This window comes from Nothoprocta perdicaria, unplaced genomic scaffold (genome assembly GCF_003342845.1).
Source record: "Nothoprocta perdicaria isolate Ctin4 unplaced genomic scaffold, notPer1 scaffold_2, whole genome shotgun sequence".
Taxonomy (NCBI): domain Eukaryota; kingdom Metazoa; phylum Chordata; class Aves; order Tinamiformes; family Tinamidae; genus Nothoprocta; species Nothoprocta perdicaria.
The window spans coordinates 10,310,371-10,335,877 of record NW_020455204.1 but is presented as its reverse complement, the minus strand read 5'-3'; the positions used below and the strand labels follow the sequence as shown (position 1 = coordinate 10,335,877).

The following is a 25,507-nucleotide window of genomic DNA, read 5'->3' as shown; positions in this document are numbered from 1 at the left end:
CAGCACCTCTCTGTCCTAAGCAGCCAGCACCTGCCTCACTGGGGAAGCGCCAAGCAGTCTCAGGGAATCCCATGGGATAAGTAAAGGTGAGATGCACAGAACAACTGAAGAGAACCAAGCTTAGTTTCACTGCTTGCACAAACAAAAACAATAAAATAAAAAAAAATTTAAAAAAAAAAAAAAAAAAAANAAAAAAAAATTTAAAAAAAAAAAAAAAAAAAAAAGCCTAGGTGGCAGATCCTCATCTTTGAGGATCCTGGCTTAAAACCAAAGCAAATAATTGCAAGGTAACACACCATATGCTTGCTGTTGTCTCAGCCTTGTGACCTCTCTTTATGCCCCAAAGAATGAGAGCAGTAGCACGAGCCTTTCACAGTCCCTGCGAGCAGCGTACGTGCAACCTTGTCCTATCGATAAAAGGAAAGGTTAATTCCTCTCACACGCAGTAATTGGCACTCCTTTACTGAGTGAATTAGTGCCCTTTTGATGGATGTATTTGTGTGGGGACCATTTTTCCCGAGGAAATTTATTTTCAGTGGGACTATTAAATATTCATCAGCACCTTTGTTAGCACCAAGCAAGCCACATCTAAACACTGACCTACTCATGCAAAAAACTGCCATTCTGACCCTGAGCTACCCAGTTCCTATTTATAAAATTACTCCAATCTGTTGAGCAAAAAGATGCTGCTATCCTTCAAATTCATACATGCATTAAATTAAATGAAATTGCTTGGAAGAATTCCTTTTGGACCCTCAGTATTTTTTTTCGTTATTTAGAGGACACAATCAGATGTACATCATATAGACACAGTTTTGCCTTATATACACTACATCCTTCCCGTTTTTGATCCTTTCATGGGCCAATCTATAGAGGACAAATCTCCGAAAAAAGATACTCATTTTATTCCTAAGTGCAGAAAAAAAATACATGTTAAAAACACTCTTCAAGGCAGGTAAGCTACTTATTTTCATATAGTGTTAGGCAATTAAAAATGATGCAAACCAGAACTATGAATTTCAGCATGTCTCTACTCTTCCTTCAAAGAATATTTCTTCAGTACTTACAAGATGGTAGAAAGCATAAACAGAGCCAAAGCTTTTACTAGTGCTTATAATTCTTACATCTAACATAAAATCTGCATTAAAAAAAATTGACAAAACCCTGGTACCATTGCACAGAACATCAAGAACTTTCAAATTTCTGGATTGTTACATAATCAGTTCAGTCTTAAATTATAATGTTGCATAAGTATATATAAAATCAACAGCTGCATGTAAACAAATTATACTTCCTCTGCACTGTACAAAATGTACACTTCAAAAAAGGCAGTTTCTGCCTATACATAAATATATATATATTGTTTCTTTTAAGCTTTAGAAATCAGCTGGAGGTTTCATCATGAAGTGCTCTGTTTCTCTGCAGCACCGTATTTAATTCCTCAATCACATTTGATGGCAATTTGCTATCCATATCCAAAGTAGTCTTTTTTGCTTTGTTCTTATTTTTCTTCAGTGCTTTTGCTTCCTTGTGTTGTCTTTGGTCAGTCCTACCTCTGTCCTCCACACAGGTCAAGCTCCGATGCTTCTTTGCTTGATTTCGCACCTCTTCCTCCTTGCGTTCCAAGCACTGTGCCACAATAGATGCTTTTTCTTTCAAGTTTTTTCTTTCTTCCAGTGAGTCATCCTCATGATGCTCAACAAGTTTGAGTTTCCCAGATTCCAAATCTATATTCTGAGTAAACATGCAAAGATAAATACGATCATTCAAATTAACACAATATTCAATAATATTTAGATTGCAATTTTGCATACTGCTTTCACATAACAGTTTAAAAGAAGAATCAATTTCGCTAAAGACCTGGGATAGCACAGTTAATAGTTCTAAATTTCCTCAATTTGTGCTATTATGATTTAGTGAGCATATTTGCTTGATTAGTGATACTTCTGAAAATTACATAAATTTACAAATTAATCGCACCATGACAGTGAATGAATTGAAGACATTCATTTTGAAGACATTCACAATTTGATTTTTCATCCCATCACGGTAGATTAAATTTAAACTTTCTACAGCAGCAAAACACAGCAGATTATGTAGTCTTTATAACTTTATGACACTCTAAATAAAAACCATAATGTTGCCATTTTGATTACAACATGCCAGAGCTAGGTCAATGTGCAAAATGCAATACTCCATACACACAAACATTCTCAGCACCTCTTCAACACTGCCCCATAAATTAGAAGACTTTGTCTGATCTTTCAGATTACGCCTCCCAATTCACATACTGAGAAATCAGCTAAAGCAAGCTGAGGGCAATGCAATGTTCCATATTGGCACCTGTTTTCAAATTCCTAGGTTGCAGGACATCTATATATGCACAGTGAAACAGTATGGAGGATCTGATAGCTACACCATACCCTTCTTCTTTTCTTTAAATGCACTTTAAACTAACTTCAGTCTTTTCCCATAGACTCTATTCTTATTTATTTGCATTAGATATTGTCTTGGAGAACAAATTCCAGTTCAGTTTAATCTGAAAGACAAGTGCTCATGCTCTCATAATACAAAGAAGTTACGGCAACTATTGGTAGATTTGCTTTAAAAGTGAACTCCTGATCCAGGATAGAAAGCTCATGTAGATAACCAAACAAGCTCTTCTCTTCCTAAAAAAGGGTTTGAATATTTTTCACATTTGCTTTAATGAATATGAGGCATTGAAATTGCACGAGACATTTTGCTCATATGCCATGGGTGAATGACTCCCAATTGTTCAAGTGCCACACAAGAAGGTGAAAAAATCAAGGTCCCTCCTCAGTGCTTTCCAGCAGTCAAAAAGATGTTAGATATAAAAGAAAAAAAATCCCAAATCTCATTTTGTTCTAGAAATACAAGGTGTTTCCACAAATGGAATGCCCTGCCTACTATCACATAACCTGATATTATTGCATTATGTATTATTGAATTATGTAGACAATACAATAATACCTCTACTGGTTTTGTTTGCCAGTTTTTGACTTCACTCAGAAGCAATACATTTTATTGATAACTTTTTTGTACATCACATTTAAATTTTCCATCTTTTGAGAAGAATTCTGTCTACACATCAAAAATCAATATACTTCCACTGCTAAACAACATGAGCAAGGGTCTTCCTCCTCTTCTCTCCTTCTCACTCTCCCTACGTGTTTTTCCCAGTAAACTTTCCTTTAAATGAAATAGCAACAGAGCAAGTATAAAACTGAAATTTAAAAGATGCTTCCTTTTTTTGGAATAGTCTAGTACATTGACATATATTTACTTTACATAGACGATTTGGAGCTTAATTCACCTTACGAAGTCAAATCCTAATTTTCAAATTGAAACGAAACTAGTAGTAGTAAAATTAGCAGCAGTAAAACAGACATAGTAGTACCTTAGCTTATTAATAACATGTCAAGATGATGTGTGAAAAAAATGCCATATCCTATTTCCTAATAACATTATTTATTAATATGTGAACTAATGCATACTAATACAAAAATATGCTCTAAGTTATACTGCTGAAATCCATACTTTTCTCCCAATAATCTGTAACACAAAAAGCAACTATTTCACGTTACGAGAAGCTGTTTTATCTCTTTAGCACTTTAAGCAAATAATGAGTAAATAAATTTATAATAATTTGTGGTTTTTTTCTGCACATTTCCAAAAAAAAAAAAAAAAAAAAAAAGAACCTATCTAGTTACATGCTTTACTATTCTTAAGACAACTTGCTTCTTTCAACATGTAGGTTAAACCTTTTATAAGTCAGTATGGCATTCAATCACGGTTTTAAAGAAAGGATTTTTTCCCTTGTACCTCAGTCTTCTTGTTTATATATACAAACATTTGCTACAGGACTGAGGTAGCCTCACCCATCTGTGCTCAACCACTGTCTCTAAATGCTGACAACACATCCCTTATTATTTACAACCCTTCCAGAGCAACATGCAACAAATAATACTGTGTATAGTCAAAGGTCCAAGTCATGCTTTCTCTGTTGCCATCAGATTAGTTATCACTATTTTTCCCCAAACAGACTAACGCTTTAACTACACTACATTTTCTCAGCTGGAGGTAAGGCAATAACGCCTCACCACATATCTCTGTGTGGGTGCCAGGAATTTATCTTAGTTTAAGATGCTAAATTTAAGACGTATCATTAGCTCAAGCAGTGTAGTGTGATACTCAAGTCACTCACAGATATTCTGCACCCCAACTGTGCTCTTCTTTGAGGCTAATAACACTGCAACTTAAAAGTATAGCAGTTCCATACAGGCTTCCTCATTACATTTACAGGATATGTAACTAAAATGGCGCATTTTTTCTGGCAATAGATACAGTGAAATACACATGCAGCACAGTATTCAAGGACTTCATGAAAATAAAACTGTAATAACATTCAATGCATTTACAAGTTAAGTCTTATTCACTTCTAATGATCTGCTCTAGCTCAAATTCAAACAAACCAACAAAATCCAGAAAAGCAAACAACAATCATCCATGAATTTACTGAGCAGCAAAGAAGCTGGTACCCGACTAGGTCACAATTCTTTTTATATTAAATTATCCTAACTATTGTTTTAATAGAAAAACAATGGAATTGTCAATGGCACTGACACTAAAAAACAAACGTTTTATATTTATGCACCTCTAGAGAGCTTGCTGTTCCTGGACCATTAGAAAGCACAGCACTGTGTTTAGAAGTTCCACAGCAAGTTTAAACCCCATTTACCTCTATACTCCCTCCAATTTTACAGGCGTTCTTCTCCTGCTGAATGGGAATTAATGGCAAACCTCCAATCTTTGGACTTTTAGTTATAGATTGTTTTCTTGCTTTTCCAGCAGGTGGCCATATATCTACATGCTGAAAAATAAACAAATAAATAAAAATAATTTTTGGCAGGCATTTTCAAATTAAACACTTTGGTAAAGCTGTATACCATACCACACTTTCTGTCTTTTATAAGAGAAGAGAGAGGAAAGCTACAGTCTTAAAATTATGTTAATATTTTATGTGCTACACACTGCTGAGTGAACAGAGCTTAAACACTGTAGAATTGTCATGCATCTTCCCTCCATGCTGAATATCAAAATAATTATCTGCTAGAAATATAAAAATATATCCAAAAAGAAAAAATAATTTCATTTGATTCACAGTTTCCAAATTCTAGATAGACACGTTTTCAGGAGTCACAATAAAACTTCCTGAAATGAACTAATGCAATTTGCAAACAACTTCTTCAGTGATTACATTCACAATTTGGGATAAAATACTTATTGCCTATCCTGTGATAACAACATGTGTTATACAGGCGAGAATGCCCAACAAATACAACCTACAAAGCAACAGATCTTATGATGAAGCTAATGGTAACCAGAAAGACATCTCCAAGGGCAATATAGTGTAAGAGATGCTTTTGGAAAAGCTCCATCATGAGATTCTATGAATCAAAAAGGATGCCTGATGTCTAAGTAGGAATAGTTTTCAAAGCTTGAAGATGTGTGCACAGAGATAAACTATCATAACTCCAAAGAAAACTGGTTAGTTAGAACGCTAATTAGCAGAGAGGCAGCAGAGAAACCTATGAAAGTTGGGTACGTTTGGGTTAGTTTTTACAAAACACTATTGCTTTGCATTATTTTTAACAAATAAGAAATTATCTGATCTTTCTAAGAAGAAACTGCCAAATCTCTAATAGATTTCACATATTTCATTTCACAGTCAGAGTATTCACTGATTCTTTTTGAAAATTACTTTTTTGGCGTTCAACCCTCTATATGCAAGAATTAGGTTACCTCTTCAAGACCTCAAAGAAAACACAGTGATGGGATTTGATTTTGTTTATTTGTGCTAGCAGTCTGCCTGTTAACAGTTAACACGGTGCTATCTGAAAGCCACTAGAAGAGTACGATTCTGTCATTACTGACTAAGAAGAGCAGTCTAGGAACCTCACTTGCATAGTAACAAGAGTATTTCATAGATTCACAACTTTAGAGGGTAAAGTTTCCTACAGATGGTGCTGACCAGGTTATGGTACCAGGTTATGGTACAACTCTACCCAGGAAATGCCTGGGTAGGTACAACTCCTACCCAGGAAATGCCAAAAAAAATCCTTTTTCACAACAGTGAAACACTAGGAATGTCTTATCTGAGAGAAGGGCTTTTGACAACCAAAAGCACTTTAGTTTACCAAGATATCATGTTATTCATGGAATTAGCACATGAGTTTTGTGCACAGAAATAGAGAAATCCACAGTAATGTCTCTTCAAAGAAAAAGCCCAGAAGCTAGTTATAACAAAAACAGCAGAGGTTCATTCCAATGCACTCAAAGCATTGGAATGGATTTAGACATATCTGTTTTTGCCATTTGACCTACTCTACCAAAAGTTTACCTTACTTCAAGGACTCGGGACATCCTCCACACTACTTTGAAACTTTCAGACAAGTATATAAATCTTTTAAACTGCACAGTAGAATCAATGGCAGAGGATACTTCTTTGCTATTTTTGATAAGGAGAATAAGTGCAATTTAGGTGCCTAGTATGGAAGGCCAGGCTTTGTTATTGTAAACAAATGGGATTCAGAAAGCGATTGAGGACCTGTAAGTTAGGCCCTGAAGGAACCTGGCTCCATGAATTTTCAGCAAGCTTAGGGGAACTATCCCTGTCAGTTAAGTAGCCTGATTTCCCTTTTGTGCTAGTAACATTTCTTAAAATAGAACTCTGGAAAATACATCAGAAATGCCAGCAACATATTAGACCACATAATAAATGTATTTATTCATAGTTTTGACCTATCTGCACAACTGCACCTCATAGTAATATGCTGTGCCTCTCTCTAGCTGGCACAGCATATTGGAAGAGCTCATATACGATTGTGTCCATCTTCATATCAATTAATTACTTTCAGTTGTATGCTATTAAGTGATTTTGTGCAGAGCTGCATTACAGAATCCAAGAATCAGGTTTTAGCTGTACTTTATGGAACAATTTTGCATAAAAATGGAAAAAACAATGGATCTTCTCAGAATGATCTTAGTATTTAAAATACAAGATTAATAACCTTCAGGGCTTGATTTTCTGTAACAAAGGTGTTAGATTACAATAGGACCTAAGCTATTAATGCTCTCTGCAGAACTTAAACTATGGGAGTAAACATTATCAGAAAACAAAATAAATAAATAAATAAACAGTACCTTACTGACACTACTTACTAATAAAATCTTCCTCTGCTAGAGCACAGTAACATAGATTTCTTCTCCTCTGAATTCAGTTGGATCATTTAATGTAAATGTCTTAATACTTCAAAACTTATTTTTTTTAGTATTTTTCTCTTGGCAATCTAAGTCCAGTAACTCCATCAATACAAAGAAAATCTGTTGCCTGCAGCTTCTCTAACACAAAAGTTTTCAAATACTGGGATAATGAATAAGGTAGAAGACAAGCTATCTTCCCTACAGATAACTTTACTTCTAAAATTTTAACAAGAAACAACCTTAGCTGACATTTATTTTTTTCTGGTTTAGAAAGGGGATAATTCGATGATAATTGCTTGCTACTACCGTGTGATGCAAAATATTTGGAAATCTTAAAGTAAGCTTTTACACCATGAGTCATTGCACTCTCAAGGACAGACTTTCCTTGCAAATAATATTGTCTTAGGGCAATATACTGATTTTGCTTCATTAGCACTTAATCTCCCAAGTAATCCACAGACTGACAACTTCCACTGATGTCCAGAATACTGATATCCAAAAAAGCCATCCTCTCGACACAGTTTGTTAGTACTGTTGATTCATTGGCCTCATGAGAATGAAGTTTTCAAAGAAAATAGTATTAAGTCATTGAAAGTTAAAAAACCAACATGCATTAAAAGATTTTTTTGTTGTTATAAAAATCTCCTGAACAGTGAGCAGCATCTCTCAGGTTTTGATCTATATTATCAGAGGAACATTCTACATACTGAACGACTTGATCAGAATCCTAATAAATTGCCTTTCTTGTGATTTTACGTCAAAAGGATTTCAAAGGAGTTACTAAGGCTGTATGAGTTATTTCCGAGCAGCCTATATCAATAACCTCGGAGCCAATTTGTTGTGACACCGCTCATGTTATGCCCATGAGATGTATGCCAGGACTGGTGGCTGTTTCCATGGAAACCACAATAGCTCCATCAGTTAAGGGAGCGGCGTAAGACAAAACTTTGGAAGTGTCACTTACAAGGCAAACACTGCACCCCTAGTACTGCTATTGACAGGGGTCAGAAAGACAGGTTCCCTGCTAGCAAGCCTCTCTTAGGTATGTAAGGTAGGAGTCCTGTGTCTAGTCCACTTTATGTAATATGCAAAGCTCACAGGTAATCATAAATCTACTGATGTGTATTCACAGCGATATTCCCTAAAGCTCCTTGAACGTTACGGGAAAGACAAGAAAAATCTGACACAAACACAGAATCCTTTTAAAAACTTAATTCCGTTCCAGGCTCCTGCCGGACTTCCCACCTCTCTCACTCCTGCATTCTACCATGCGAACATTAAGCCTTCTTGCAAGGATGTGGCACTCAAATTTACATCCAACTTATTCAAAATTTAGTAGCAAGCAGAGAATTACGTAACTTGAGGGAGTATCTGTCCAATGCAATGACTTGCCAGTGTTACCTAAACTCACCAGGAAAATCTACAGTACGCCCTGCAGAGCTGGTCCACTCGGCAATGTGCTTAAAGAGAGCCCCTGCTATCATGGCCATTTGGCACACAGTAGCCAAATTCATTAACAGACAAGGAGCTCTCAAGGCACTGTGGCACACAGACACTCTTTGGGTCAATGGCCAGAATTTCACCCAAAGGATGTGCTAAGGAAGTGAGTTTTACTTTATCTAGCTTCAGCCCAATGCAGCATAAAGAAGATCCTAGGCTGCAATCTTCTCCTCCCATATACACATATATGAACACCATTATGAACAACAGCCTTCATAGGCTAAGACCATCTTTTTGTAGTTTGATTACATCAAAAAAACTACATTCCAAAAGCCTTAATAATATTGCACTTTTATCCATAGTGCAATTATAACACATACATATATATGATTGCCTAAGAGGATTTTCATTGCAGCAGGAAAAGTTATATTTCTTATATTTGACCAGTTAGTACCTGTGCAGTAAAAATACTGATGAGCCACTCCATCTGTGCATCCTGTCCATCAAAACAGATATGCCTAGAATACAATATATAATTAGCAAGAAAAAAAATGGAAAAAAAATCTAGTTGCAGCTAGACACATTACAGACTAAGTTTCTAAATGAGTTCAAATACTGCTTACATTCATCTGTGAATGTTGTCAGAATTTATTATTAACATTAGCTTACATAAAAAGACTGTGAAATACACAATTACCATTTTACTCTGCTTCAAAAAGGCAGTCAAATGCTTAACTCAAAGCACGTATACAGCTTTCATAAACTTCAGAACTACAGATTTTAAGATTATTTGCTATTTTTAGCCACAGTAAGAGGACAGACACCAAAAGATTATCAAAACATGTAGTCTATAATTAAGAAAAACAAAAAAAGCAAACATGCAGACAAAATAAAAAACATTGATTTTCAAACCTTATCTTCTTAAATGCTGAAATTTAAAGTTTAAATACACATTGAACAGGAAAATTATGCATGCTTCACGTTTACCTACCACTGGTGCTTTTCAGAAAATATTGCAAGACCCCAGCTGAAAAAAAAAAAAAAAAAAAAAAAAAAAAAAAAAAAGGTTCAATAGTTCCATAAACTCAAGACAGAGGCAATATTTTCCTAAAACCAGTATTTTCCTAAAACTGAAGAGACTTCCACACAATGCTTTTTATATATATGCAGTGTGTGTGTGTACATATATATATATATATATATATATATATATATAGTTAAAGGTGTAAACCTAGGAGATTACTGAAAAACAAAACTGTTTGTTCATACATGACTCAGTTCATGAATGGTCTGCTCTGGACAAGGGCTAAAGCTGAGCATTGCAAATGACTCTGGGACTCCGTGTGCTGTTTCAGCTGTGGCTTTACTTTCTGGAAGATGTTGGGAGTAAAATTGCTAAGTTGGTGTCCAGAAAAAAAAACATTTATATAAAGATTTATGATGGGGAAGGCACAGAAGGAACCTTAAGAGTGCTTTTGCTGGAAAAAGAAGGAACCACATAAATCTACAGAGATTAAATAAATAAAATAAAAAGCTGAGAACAGAACAGGTTCACAAAGAATCCTCTGAGGTGACAAATTGACAGCTCCTTGACACAGAGAAGATTGTGTCAAGTCTGATGTTGAAAATAGTTGCACTGAAAGCAAACCTCAAGGAATGAAACTATCTGCAAAGATAGTACCTGCTTACATACTCTTACATTTGTACTTCAAACTACTCACCTACTTATTCTCGAGTTTAACATACTTTCTCAAAACCAAAAAGGCACCCTGTTTCGTCTAACAGAATTAACCTCTGAAATTTATAGATATTTTGAGGGTTTTGATGTGCTAACTCTCAGGAAAAAGTACCAACATATCTGCTCAAAGGCTATAATCAACTTGGAATCCCCCTCGGGCAGGATCCTATCTAAATTATCTCAATGTCTCAAAGATTTGATTGGCAATCTGGGAAACACAACTGAGAAAGAGGTGTAATTTCTCACTCTTCCAGAGGCACAGTCACTGGTGTTCATAAAGGACACTGTAGTTTTTGTTCAGAAGGAAAAAACAAGTCAAAATGAAAAGGATCCTGAAAAAGGAAAATCCTCTACTGAACAACAGGGACTGTCATCATAGACAAACTAGTTGGCTTTTCTTCCTCTTTTTTCACTGGTGCCAGGAAGGTGTTCCCATCAATGAAATGCAAGACACATACCACAAAACTAAGTGAGCTAGCAACAAACACATCCAAAAGAGATAATACACTTAAGATTAAGAAAAGCCAATCAATAAAGTAATTTCCTAGCACAGAAGAGTTAACATGGAACACAAAACTAGAGATAGCAACAGAACAGATAATGTTATGGAGGGTAAATTAATTTGGTACACTTCAATTGGCTTCTTGGCTTTTCCTTGTTCAACAATATTTTATGCTGCTCTTTCATGGAGACAGTAGCAAGCTTACATTTAACTTTTTTTTTTTTTTTCTATTCTTACTTTGTTGGTGGCTTCATTTTCTTTTTCACTCCAAGATAAAGCTTCAAGGAAGGGACAGGCAACACTTTCTCAGGTTTGCTGGCCTGAAAATAAAATAAGACTCTAGTTACTTTATCACAACTATACAAAAGAGGAAATGCTCTCCAGCTGTCTCCACAGTTTACTTCATTTTATAAGCCGCACCCCACTTTTCTTGCCAACTGTTACATTTTTTACATTTTTCCTTCCCATTAACAAAGGGCGCCAGTCACTTCCACTGGGAAAAGGAAAGAATGTGAAGTCCCTGTAAAGTCAAAAAGTTACAATATAGTCAGAATAGGTGAGATGTGGTGGCCAAGCTCATGTGACTGGAGTTTTGTAATTGTAATACAGGCTCTTCAGGGAGAGGCAGTCAGGGAGGATAGGGAGGCACACTCCATATGAAGGATGGCAGAGGTGAGCAGACCATACATGGGGTGAATTTCTATGAGATGGACAACACTGTGGTGGGTATTTGTTTCAGACCCAATCAGGATGAAGAAACAAACGAGGTCTTTTCTGAACAACTCTAGAAAGTCTCTGAATTGCAGAGCCTGCAAGTCTGTGAACTGCAGAGCCTGCAAGAGGCTTTGCTTTCCCTGACCTTTTGGAAAGGCATCCTGGTGAGACGCTAGCAATTCTGCAGATTTACAGAGGGTGTCAGGGCAACTTCTTGACACACACAGTGGACGAGCTAGACAGGGGCCCTGCAAAATTGGTCTGATATACACAAGCAAGAAAGAAGATCTGGTTGGGGATGTGATTATCAGTGGAAGCTATGGTCACTGTGACCATTAAAATGCAAGTAGTAGAGGACAGACTGAGGACTTTGGGAGAACAGATTTGTGCTTGTTCAGGGAACTGCTACATATGATCCCATTGGAGAAGGCAGGTCTGTAGGGCAAGCAAGCTCAGTAAAGTTGGTAGATCTTTAAAGACAGCAAGATTTTTTCTTCATGATACTCAGAGAAACACGTAGACATATCAGGAAACCTAGCTAAGGAAGGAAATCACAGCAGCGCTCCAAAGCAAAACCAAAAACAAACAAAAAATAAGCAAACAAAAAAACCCCAACACATAGCATATAAGACGTATAGGCATGCAATTTAAAAACACTGTCTGGACATGTAGACACAGTGTTAGGAAAGGAAAGTTGAGCTGAAGCTGAGATCCATCAGGTGTGTCAAGGTCAATATGAAGAGCTGCTTTTACTGTACTAAAGTGAGAGGCTGAACAAGGAAAATGAAGGTCCGCTGCTCAGCGAAGCAGGTAGATGAGCAACAGCAGACACAGGTGATGTTGAGGTACTTGGGATCACCTTTACATCAGTCTTCATGCCCGGAAGATCTGTAATGCTCTAGAATGTTTGCTGACCTGTATTTTCAATTTCTGTCTCTGCATGTTTTAATCTGTAACACTCAAATATTGGGAGGAAGAAAGAAAAAGGAAAAAAATATTCTGCCCAGGATCAGAAGTGCTGTTATAATGGGAAGAAAAAAAAAAAGAGAGAGAGAGGAAAAAAGAGGTTTTATGTCTGGTCTGTTAGTCTTCAGATTCAAAGCAAGAGCACTGCCTCACTAAGTCTCACTGAGACTTCTCTACAGAATATACTACTAAGTGTAATTCTCAAAAACTGTACCTAAAGGAACTTTGTCATGTGTTGTGTTTGTGCATGTGTGAGCATATCTTTTACTGACTGGGCATTACAATGGTAAGCTTTTTCAGCCAATTAACACAATACTGTAATTTAATAAATTAAATAATTAATAATCAATAATGCATTACTATTACTTATTAATAGTGATAAGAATTATATATCTAATATATTAATATGGATATTATTGTGCATTAAATACACAATGTCATGGAAATCTCTTGTCTTTGATAATTCTTCGAGGAAAACAATTTATCTCCTTTTGTATATACAAAGAATTTACTCTTGAGAGAATTCATAAATTGACAAATACATGCAATCTTATAAAACTGAATTTGCCTTCTGCAATGTCACACCCTTTTACTACTCGTTTCTATATATAACTTAAAATAGAACAAAATATACTGGTGGTAGATGAGCAGAAAATAGAAAAACTGAAAAATGGTATTTTGTCAGAATTATATTTTCATTTTAAAAAATGTTGAAAGCCATTTAAAAATAATGGAGTATTTACACTAAGTAGAAAACTCCACCTGAATTTAGAAATCATTTAACACTTTATGAATCAGAATGGCTGAAAAAGCAGTTTTAACTCAGTAGAATAACCTCATCACAAACTCTTTCCTAGATCCTAATAAAGGTTTTATGAAAATATAATTTAGTCTTGCGTATGTGATAATTTGAGTTTTAGCACTAAATTACGTGACACTATTTTTGATATTATAGGATCATTCTACTTAAAAAGTAGAAGTCTTACAAGAAAACATAATATTTCTTTTGCATTAGGTTATATCACCAATTAATCTTTAAGCTTTGTCAACCACCCAAAAAACAACCAACAAACAAAAACCTCCCAACTGACAGAACTAGAGGAAATGGCCACAAACTGAAGCACCAAAAACTTCACAGCAATTTAACAAAAAAATTTTCAACTGTGAGGGTGACAGAGCACTGGAACAGATTGCCAAGAGAGGCTGTGGTGTCTCCTTCACTGGAGAACTTTAAAACTTGCTGGGAAACAACCCCGTGCCACATGCTCTAGGCAATCCTGCATGTGCAGGGCTTGGACTAGATGATCTCTAAAGGTCCCTTCTAATCTTAAGGATTCTATGATTCTATTAATTATTTTCGCAAGGTCATCAAGCACATGTACATATATTGACTGGATGAGAAAAAACAGCACCCAGCAAAAATAAAAACACTTGAAACTTTAACAGAAATTAACAGAACTAAAATGAACAACTGAACGGTATAGTTCACAATATCTCTTGTTTAGTTTTACACTTTAACATAAACTGATTATATCTGAAAACATTTTTCTCAGGAAATTCAATTCAACATGCTATCCATACTCCTGACTTTGTTTCTCAGGGACTGTGATGTATAGCTAAGCATCAGTACTCATGTCTGCAAGGCTGGGATTCTATCAAGTCTCCTTTTCTTCCTGATGTTTTACTTCAGGAGAAGGTTATATTTCTTCCTCATTACTGAGAGGTTAGTGAAAACTTTGTACCTGGGAGGCAAGTGAAGATTTTGCTAGCATATTGAGAGATACTGTTTTCCATAACCTCTTACATCATGACATTTTTAAGTAAAAGACCACTGTTGATTGTAATTTCTAAAGGCTCTGAGATCTGAAGACAAGCCAATATGCAGGGCACTTAAGTTCCATATTGCTTGTACTACAGCTCAGTACAAAGAGCTTTCATAAAACTTAGTCACAGCACAGTCGATAGTCATTTCTGAACTTTGGTTTAATTTTTTTTTTTAACAGCTCATACTATGCAAAATTAAACTACCTAAATAAGCAACATCCATAATTCATTTTACTAAGACCTCTGCGAACTCGTAACATAAAAAAATTGCACTTTCACTCCAAACTTTGAGGATTACCATTTAACAATATTTACCTTTACTCTTACTTCTATATGTAAAAGACCATTTTGCTGTTTATCATTAAATTCGTGAATTGAATTTTCTGCTATTGTACCTTCATATCCTTGTAAAGAAGCAAGTTTCCTTCCCGTAGCACAAAATACCGCTCTTGAAACTTATTTCCAGACAGAAGCTTTGACGGTTCTTCTTTGTACTTCAGATAGCCTGCTTTCATACTACCTTTCATGTTTTTCTCTAACAAGATAACAAAAACATTCTGTTGGAAAATTTTGGAACAGTGGAAATTGCTAGTTTGCAGTTGCCCCTAGCATTTATCACTGTATATCAAAAGAGTAAAATTGCAACTTGATAGTTTCAAATTTTCTTAATAAGTTATTAAACATTGACAGCACGATGATGCTAATTATTGGAAAAAAATTATCCTGTTTCTAAAACAGGTAACACTGAAAATTTGTACTTTTTCTATTTAAACAAGGCAAAATACATACAGCAACATTTGTCAAAATAATAAAACAAAAACACTGTTAAAGTAGTATTTTGCAAGCAGCATTAGAAAGAATTAAAATTGATTCGGTAATTAAAGTTTAATGAAACAAATTAGAAACACTGAATTTTTCAAAGACAGATAAAATTTTCAGTATAATGTTGACAGCAATTTAAAAGCCTAAGCAAAATAATAGAAAGAAAGCACTAAAACATATTGTTTAAAGAGAAAGATTGGGTCTTTTCTGAATTGTAGATGGTTGCTAGATGAAAACTACTGCAGCACCATTTCATAGATGTTTCTTTTCCTCACTTTTTTTAATAAAATAAAAAACCAGTTTATCTGCTTTGCCCAGAAAGTCCACTTCCAAATAGCAGCACTTTTGACCACTAATTGCAGTAATTACTATGCTGAAATGACTCATGTGTATAAATTCAAATCAAAATAACATTTTTACAAAGTAAGGAGCAATGAAAAAGAAAAATAACTCCTATTTGCATCTTGTAGGAGCCTTAATGAAAGAACATAGCAGCAACCTTAAGTAGTCTTTTCTCCTTGAGGTAGTTAGCACTTAAAGTAGACTGACAATGTGAAAGGAGAGCAGTAGACAGAAGGAAATAAAATGTTCTCTATTCCAGGCAGCATTACCAATACAGACCGGGGAATGATCTGCTGGAAAGCAGCTCCATGGAGAAGGACCTGTGGGTCCTGGTGGACAAGCTGACCACAAGGCAGCAATGTATCTTGTGGCAAAGATGACTAACAGTATCCTGGGCTGCATTAGGAAGAGCATTGCCAGCAGGTCAAGGGAGGTGTTCCCCTTGCTCTGCTCCGGCCTGCTGAGGTCACATCTGGAGCCCTGCATCCAGTTCTGGGCTCCCCAGTACGAGAGAGACAAGGAACTACTGAATAAAGTCCAGGAAAGGGCCGCTAAAATGATGAGCAACTCTCATATGAAGAAAGTCTGTTCAGCCTGCAAAAGAGAAGACTGACAGAGGAGCACTTTTTCAATGTATATAAATATTGGATGGGAGGGGACAGAGAACACGGGGCAAGCACTTTTCAATGGTACCCAGTGATAAGGACAGGATGGTTCAGGGTGGTTCAGCACTGGAAAAAGATGCCCAGAGAAGCTGTAGAGACACCACACTTGGAGATCTTCAAAATCTGACTGGATGGGGTCCCAAGCATCCTGCTGACTTTGCTTGAGCAGGGAGATTGGACTAGATGATCTTGAAGGCCCCTTCCAACCTCAACCATTCTGTGATCTTTTCTTCCCAAAGAAGTAGTTGCACTAATAGGGCTAATATCTTTTTTTCCAAAAGACTGAGTCTACTACCTGTGACATGTTTTGGCTTGGGCCACATTTGTTTCTTTTACTAAATGAAAATATTTCCTGCAATTTGTTTGTGTATTAAGGAATACCAAATAAATTTGTTTAGGAGCTGTAGAATGACAGCACTAATTTTAAAACTGTATTACTTCAAAGAAAGAAATGAGAGTGTGGTGCTAAAAGACAATGCAATAAACAGAGAACAGCATCCTTACTCAGTTATCAAAGGGTCCTCTTTTTGTAATATTCCACTTAGCATTTGAGAATTTGATACAACACTCTATTATCAAGCAAAAAAAAATTAAAAAATGTTTTAAATAAATTAACAGCAAAAAAAGAAGATAAAATATATTTGCATTCACCCAGGAAAGGCAGGAATGCAGAAAAGAACCAACTTTGAATTTCAATGCAACAGTCACATTTGGAACCAGTAGGTTCTGCTACATATAGTAATTAAAACTATTTTTTTAATCACAAATATTCAAAATATTCACAAATATTAATAAGTCAATATCTTCAAATATAGCATATCATGCAGAAATTAGGTATTAAAAGTTGTCACCTTTGACATGACAGAGTTAAGAATTTGTATGGATTATCACTAATGACTGCAAAATAAATGATCCAGAATAAATGTATTGTACAATAGTGTTTGCATCTAGATTAATTTCAACATTTACGTCCTTTGCCTTTCTTTTAGGGAACCTATAAACAGTTACACCATATATGATTCTTTAGGGAGAGTCCCAACCTTCCTACATGTGAGTGACACATGTACAAGATGCATAAAATGCATACGTGTGCATGTACAAACGGTAGGTAAGTAGTATTTCACTTCAAATTGTCTCATTATGCTAATTAATACACTTTTAAAGTGAACACACAAAACCAATTAGGTTACATTTTAAAACACAGAGAAGCAGATTTTGCTGTCATTTGTATGGTGTAGTGAGACTTTGGGACTAACTTGAAAAGACATATCTCAATCCCATCTTTCACAGTGGAGGAACATTAAATTAAATTATTCCTCCTACTGATTGTAATTATTTGCAAAAAGAAGATAATTAAATATTGTGATTATAATTCCCTCCTGCTTTTTTTTTTATCATAGAACAAACTGAAGTTATAAAAGAGATTTTAATAATATAATAGAAATTACAAAGACAGTACATTCTTTTGACTTCATCAAATAGAATCAACTCTATTGGAAACAGTACACCTTCCACTAAAAGAAAATCCTAAGAATTTCCTGCATTTTAGAGAGTTCCAGATAGAATTTAAAAACAAAATCAATACATTTATAATAAATGAAATCAAAAGTTTGTACTGGATTGATTTGAATGCTGCTAGGATTGCAATATATCTGTTCAGTTACAAATAAATAAATAAATAAATAAATAAATAAATAAAATAGTCCCTTTCTGCTGATATATTTCTTTTATATTCAGAATAGAGTACAAAACCTTACCCACACTATCACATGAATATTACATGAATTTTATTTTTTTTTTAAACAAGTCAAATGAGAGGAGGAAAAAAAAAAATCATTCTCAACTCTGCAGCATTCTTACCATGACAAATTTATCAAACACTTCGTACAGAGATCTTAGAAAAGTGAGGAAAAATAAACACCCTCTATATTTGATGATTTTCTGTATTTTCTAGCAGACGGTATTTAAGTAAATCTAAAATAATCTGAGAATATCCTATTCACACTCATTTTTCAGATACAAACTTTACAAACTATTTAAAAACTTTCCAGAAAACGCTGAAATCACTAGGAACTAGCTCAGAAAATATTGATATTTCTGAGAAAAAAAAGTATTTGCCACTCGAATTAAAAAACTCTTCACTGGAAAAAATCAAGTATCTCTATACACATTTTACAGTGAATATAGTCTCTTATATTTTTTAACTGATGAATCTTTAATATGGGAAATTTTCACAAAAGGAGAAGAAAGAGGGTCTTGAAATATAATCTACCAAGTATCTGTTATTCTGTTATACCAAAACAGAATGCACAACTTGTCCATCTGAATAGCACTTGAAAGACAATACTCCTACAGAAACATGAAGAGTTATAGAATAAATTGTGAAGAGAGAATAACCAAAGACTAGCAAGAAAGTGGAAAACTGACCAGATTTTTTTTTTTTTTTGAAGCTAAATCACTAAAAAGAATTTTTTTTCCTTTGACAAGGAAAATTGATTTTTTTGTAGCTACTATTGCCTCTTCCTCTAGTCAGGGGGAACACTGTTGCCCTGTTTATCGGAGCAGTCATCTTTCCTCACTCTGACACTACACCTAATGATAGCGGTACAATGTTTAACTATATTAATAAAGATAAGAACAAATCTTTAAGAACAAACAAATGTAAAATTTGGCTAAATAATACAAGATCTTTGCACATTTTGACCTACACTTAAAATAGATACATCCCTGCTTGAAGCTAATGAGCATTTATTTTAGTTCCTTAATATTCCTAAAGTTTCATGGCAGTATAAGTAGATTCAAAATGTACAAATTCTTGCACAGGCAAGACAAAATGACTGCAATATTTGTTATTTTAAACATCTTTGGTATAATAAGGTCCAATTAGAATTTACATTAGTTGTTTTTTTTTTTTACTATATATTTTAAAACAGGAAAAAAAGGTAGATAACTTTGCCTCTCTCCCTACCACCCTCCATTTTCTTAATATTTTTCCTGTTTGGGATCAAATATGCTTAGAAATACTTACTAAGATGGTACTTCAGCAAATAATGAGTTGGCTAAATGATATTACATTTATTTTCCTCATTTCCTATTTAGCTATTATTTGAATGCATATCAGTACAATGTATGGAGCGATCCTGATAGGACTGATGGCCATTTTGAACCAAAGTAAAGAGAATAGTTAACTAAAATCTCTAAATATACTCTCCTAAAGAGTATTTACAAGTTCTTGCTTGTTGTAAGATAGAATTAAAAGGTAGGAGCCCTAAAACTTTAGAAAATATAATTTATTCATCAAGTAAAAGCTCCTTAAAATGTGTTCAACCCCACATGTGAGCTCATGTTCTGCGATTAAAAAACTGCTTTGTCATGCTAGGATTGGCAGGATCATTAGTGTATGTTTGCAAAGTGGCAGAATGTTTTTAAAATCCTTCAATCCACTAAGAAAATCAGTATGACTAATTTTTATAATATGCTTCATAAGGTTTTAATTATTTTAACAACACAAAAGAGCCACTGAATACAAATATTCAGTCATCAAAACCCAACAGACAAAGGTTAAACCAGAGCATCCAGAATCCCTCATTACTGTGATGGAGAGGGCAGGCGGGAGAACAAATGTATGTGAAACCCATGAATGGAGAGATGACAAAATGTCAAATCTCCTTCTTAAATACTATTACATATTATAAGTTGAACTTTAGACACTTGCCTACTTCTCTTTCGTTTCCAGAGCAGTAGTTCACATGTAGTCCTTATAGTCCAATCACTTTCCTGACTACATCTCAGTGCAGTGTGAGGGAGGTGAGTGCAGTTCAGATTTCAAGCTTTTAATGAACTAGGCCATCTCCCTCTACAACATTTCCCTTGCTACAACACACTTACAAGAGACAGTGGAACTCTGTCACAAAAAACTATGAGTCACAGCTGTTAAGGTCGTATCATATCTGCAGAATTTGGTTTTACAGAAATAAAGAGTGATGAGAGAAGACTATTACTTTAAGGAGAACAAGCATAACAGCATAACTTTTATGTCTTGTAATCAAGTCAGAGAAATATAGGGAACTAAACCTTTCTGTGCATGGAAGAAAAACCTAGAGGAAAAGAAAAAGATTATATATTTGAGTAAGTCATTAGATAAAATAATCAGTTAGGCATTAAACCAGGCATCAAATGTTATTATTGCATGTTGTACAGTAAAGGCAGCACACAGAATGTCAGCAGCTTGAAAATAGGGTAATCATTTTCTAACATCTCTAACTTACAATCTGCTTCCCTCAGAGTGAAAAAGGCGATTACTTGGGAGATCTACCTCAAGGGAGGGAGGGTGAGAGGAAAGGAAAGCGTGAGAGAGGAAAGGAAATAAAAAGAAAGGATGGGTCATCTTGTAAATCATATATTCCCATTTTCAGATGTCAGACCTAAATTTCTCTTCTTACTTAAAGGTGATGTACTTGCTGAAAGTCACTCAAGTTGCTCATTCCAAATTCTTTCCCATTTGGAGAAATGAGATTACATAATCCATACCCACATGAAGAGATAAATAATAAATACCCCAAACTAAAAAGTCAATTTTTCTTTCCCGAGTTAAATGATGTCTGTCCCTTGCAAAAAACTACTGGCAATGCCAGTTTTCATCTAGCAAAACAGGTTATGGGCTGCTCAGAATTGCAGTAACGAAACAGCAGTCTCATGCTTCACAGCAGAAGTTCACAAACTGTGAGCCAAACACAAGGTTTCTGTATATCTTTTTGTTCAAATGGCAGATCTGTACAGTTTGTAGAAATATAAACGTATCTAATTTCAATGCTTTAAGCAGATGTCAGTACAACCCTCAGTAAAACAGTAACTTTTCAAAAGTTGTGGTAAATCAGATGTTTTGGGACACTTTGCCCCAACGAAACAGTTGTAAATAAAAATAGTCATGCTTGTCCCCATGAAATATTTATTTAAAAAAAAGGTGCATACCACTATAGAGTTTTATCATGTCTGCTGTGAGGAATCTCTTTATTATTAGATAGGCAGTCCCAGGCTCCGGTAGTGAACTCCAATGAAGAACCTGCTCTAGCACATTCTCCGTATAATGCAGAGGACGTTCTGAAAAAAAAGTCCAGGGAAAAAAAAAAAAAAAAGGAAGAAAAATGAAGTTGAAATGAGAGAAACAAGATCAGAGACTCTTTAAGTTACACATTTCTATAGATAAATTTTGACCAATAGAAGTAAAAGTTGCTTTCAAAGTAATACAAATAGACATTTCCCTACCTTTCTACAGTAACACTTTTATTGGTAGGGTTTAAATAGATTTTCCTTCCAGGTAACACAGATTGAACAGGAAATAGTTATACGCTCAGTAAGTCTTTGGATTTTATTATTAGTATTTCCTTCACGAAATATACTAAAACACTGCTTTCACACTAATAATAAAAGCTAGGAAGTATCAGAGTGCATATGCAAGTATGATCAAACAGTGTTACAAGTGAGACCTTCAGCTACACCAGACCTCAAACAACTGCTCTCAAATCAAAACCATATAAAGAATTTAGAAGAACCTTAGTAGCCATAAACACTGATACAGATTACATTGCCTGTTCTTGATCAAAATAGACTGAGCCAGACTTTAGTTTCATTTGGTTCCTTTCACCAACTGGGGAAAGGATGTGATTTTACTAGGTCTCAGTCTCCTCCATATTGCTGCGGTTGGGGAATTTCCAGGTTTGCATGTCACTCTTTCAAACTCAAGCAAAGAGTAGAGCAAAATTAGAATTAAGTGAAGACATGACTACAGTGTGTATGCACTTCAGATTTTGTTACCAAATCATACTTTTGTCAATAGATAAATCAATCATCCAATCTGATAACACAGAGACCCTGAAACCCTTTCAAAAGTTTGAATAACTGCAGAGATAATAAAGCCAAAATAGTAGATCATTCACACACCAGAAGCATGCTGAGAATACCTAGCAAATGGTCCCTAAATCTGTATTATCAGACCTAGCAGATATCTAAATATGACATACACTGTGACACCCATCCCAGACAACATGTATAATCTTAGGCAATACTGAGTAGTGTGGAGGGAAACTGTACAACACCTCTGTCTGTCTGCTTGTTCTTCCACATACACACTGGAAGGCTTTCGTAGGATATTAGACTCTGTTTTTTCACTTCTGCTAGGGTACATGAATATGACAAACCATTCATTGCTGGTACCAATATGAGAGTACCAGCATTGTGACTGCTAGAATTACACTCTAGAACAATGTTTTTTTCCTGAATGCCACAGCTCCAGGAAGAAGCTACCACAACAACTCTTTTACCTTCCTCATTTATAGCACACTGTTGAGTGGCAGAAAAAAATACCTCTGTTTTCAGAGACTGAAAATGTACCTTACCTATAGAGGCGTTAAATCACTTACATAAAAATTTTATTATTTAGACATGATAACAAAGCAGCCTAACAAATTCCTCTGAGGCAGCTCATTGCTACCTAATAACTCAAATTTCCTTGCCCTTTCAATTTAAATGGTTCAACTTTTCCAAAAGTTGAAAAGTTTAAGGACTATGAACTTTTAAATGTGATAAAGTTAAAATAACTTGTTGTCTTTGTACAGGAGAAAAATCCACTTTAAGGAGAAAAAAAAACATACAAAAGAAAGGCAGGAAAAGCTGGCAGATCATCACATCTTCCTAGAACATCAACACTCCCAGAGTAAACACCTACTGTTTTATTTATAGTTACATTTAAGACCATCTGTCATCATCGATTACATGGTACATAAATCATCATGCTGAAATGAATTAGTTATTTTACTGGTAACACACCTCATTTACAAACTATCCATGAAGCACAAATTACTAAGAAAAAAAGTATACACCCTATTTTACAGAAGCATATGGTACTGAAAGTTTTGCATTAGGTTAGATAATTTTATCAATTATTTCAACTTTTCTATATGCAAATAATTTAGTTGATTTTTAATATTGTAATTTCAGTATTTTTTAACATCAAGCTTTTTTTGTATATATAATAATGTTCTTGACTCTTGAGGGTCGGTTTTCTGATCAGAATTTTGACAATTCTTCATTTTGCCTGTTATTTCCTCAATGCTTCAAACTCATCTGTTTAATTTTGCCCTGGCATCAGTAGAGTCTTCCTGAATAAGTGCCTTATTGTCTGAATTATTTTCATATTTTAACTTCTATTAATTCAGTTCATCTGTTGTAACAAACAGCTTTTTCCACAATGGGTTCAAAACCAGGTCTGTTCCATCAACATAGTCCCTGCCTATTGGACTTAGATTCAGACTTAGATCTTGATTTAGTTCACTTTTTTCTTCTTCTCTCTCAAAATTGATAGATCATTTTCTGTTTTGCAGTGTAAATCTCTTGTTTCTGTCTCTTATTATCTCTTGTTGGGATATCTCTTATTGGGATATTCTCAAGCCACTTGCAATATTTACTGCACTATACAGGGTTTGTAGAGTAGACGTTTGTAGAGTCTCATTCTAAGCTTATTTTTTCCGATCCTCTGTAGTCATTAATTCAGATAAACTTTCTAGCTTTCTTGCTTTCTAGTAAGGTTCTGGTTCCTGCATGTAAAGACCTCAAGAAGCTGATTCTTTTCATCTAGCTTTCCCTTCCTAAGTGATATATAGTTTAAATTTCAGTTTATTGATATGTATCAATTAAAAAATCCACCTTCAAATTTTTCCATTACTCAAATCAAAAGAAACAAGATTTCTAGAGTTATCAAAAAAAGCTTCATGAGCTCTTCTGAAGATAACTGACACCAGTCTTTTTTGTCAGTCAAAATCCACCTGTGTGAATCTGGAAATGGATTCTACTCTAGCTCTCTACATCACCACAGGATTGTATTCTGCAAAAAGAAGTGAGGATAATTCCATTTATGTCGGAAAGGAGAATGCTCTTAAACTTGGCAGCATTAATGGCAACCTAAGCCGAGTATATCAGGAATGCCAATAAGCCTTAGGAGATTATTATAACAACATCTGAAGTGATGTAGAAAAGAACTGCTCAGACAATCTTGGAATGTCTGGCTGATTTCATTTCTCCATTTTGTTTAACATTGCTTTTTAAACATGACAATATTTAGGATCTCCACTGCAGAAGTTAATCCAAAGTCTACTTTTCTAACATGTAAATAATAATAAACCCAACTTAAAAGTACTAATAGCTGTCCCCAAGTATTCTTTAAAAGATTTAGATAACTGTATTCGCCAAAATGCAGTTTTAATTTTTAAAAAAGTATTCCTTTATTAATTATTTTGATTACCTCTAATTGCAAGGTGTGAGCTTCAGCATTAATATAGCCTTCCCAATGTTAAAACTTGTTTACAGCTCATGAATATTGTGACCTTAGCCATATTTAGTGTCAGAACTACATTTAAAACAAATGTTTCAAGATCCTGCTATATGCGTCTCAATACCACCTGTAATACACACAAGGTTTCAGAAATTTATACCCTTTTTTTGCTTACACACTTAAAATAAACTGACTAAATAATTAAAAAGAATCTGTCCTCAAAGCATTGCATGAGTTTTCTTGTTTCATATTCAGAAAGACATTATTCCTTAGAAATAAACTACTGACATCATTAAACTAAGGTTCTTCTTTGAAACTTATTGCTGAGATAACAAAACGCTGAAGGGAAGTAGGCATATGTCATAGTATCCAACACAAAACAATGCAATGAAGTCTAATCATACTTTTAGTTATAAAGGTTTGGTAGCTTTTCAGATAACATTTTCATTAGGTTAAATATTTTAAAATAAAAAAGTAATTATAATTTGATAAAATTACAAAGATATGAGTTCCACAAACCTAGTTCTCCATTTTCAAGTACTTCAAAAGCAGCCCAGATATCGTCTTTATTAGGAGTGATATTTTTGATTCCTAAAACATCATTAGTTAATTCTTCTGCTTCCATCAAAGGAGATACCTGTAGAAAAAAATTGAGTCTGTTTATAATGTATTGCAATTTCTGATCTCTTACTTTTGTACAAAAATAAATTCCTAATATTACAATTAGCAAGAATTCTAAAATAATAAAAAGCAAATATACTGTAATTCCAGCATCACTCAGTTCAACATGTATTTTTTTTTGTTCCACAAAATTGAACTCATCAAGTTATCAGCTAAAAATGATCACTTGAAAATCCTTTCTATATCTGTAAAAAAAAATAGGG

General features: G+C 34.7%; 1 protein-coding gene across 1 annotated transcript in view; it reads right to left on the bottom strand.

The window, feature by feature from the left end:
- Positions 1–238: 238 nt before the first annotated feature.
- ARAP2 (ArfGAP with RhoGAP domain, ankyrin repeat and PH domain 2) overlaps positions 239–25,507 on the bottom strand; it is a 105,326-nt gene continuing 80,057 nt past the window's right edge. Inside the window, exons 25-32 of the mRNA XM_026037803.1 lie at positions 25,143–25,260; positions 21,269–21,397; positions 14,864–15,003; positions 11,202–11,284; positions 9,716–9,751; positions 9,179–9,242; positions 4,760–4,891; positions 239–1,734 (exon numbers count right to left, since the gene is read on the bottom strand). Coding sequence (XP_025893588.1) covers positions 1,384–1,734; positions 4,760–4,891; positions 9,179–9,242; positions 9,716–9,751; positions 11,202–11,284; positions 14,864–15,003; positions 21,269–21,397; positions 25,143–25,260 — 1,053 coding nt within the window. The 3' untranslated portion in view covers positions 239–1,383. The remainder of the gene's footprint in view (positions 1,735–4,759; positions 4,892–9,178; positions 9,243–9,715; positions 9,752–11,201; positions 11,285–14,863; positions 15,004–21,268; positions 21,398–25,142; positions 25,261–25,507) is intronic.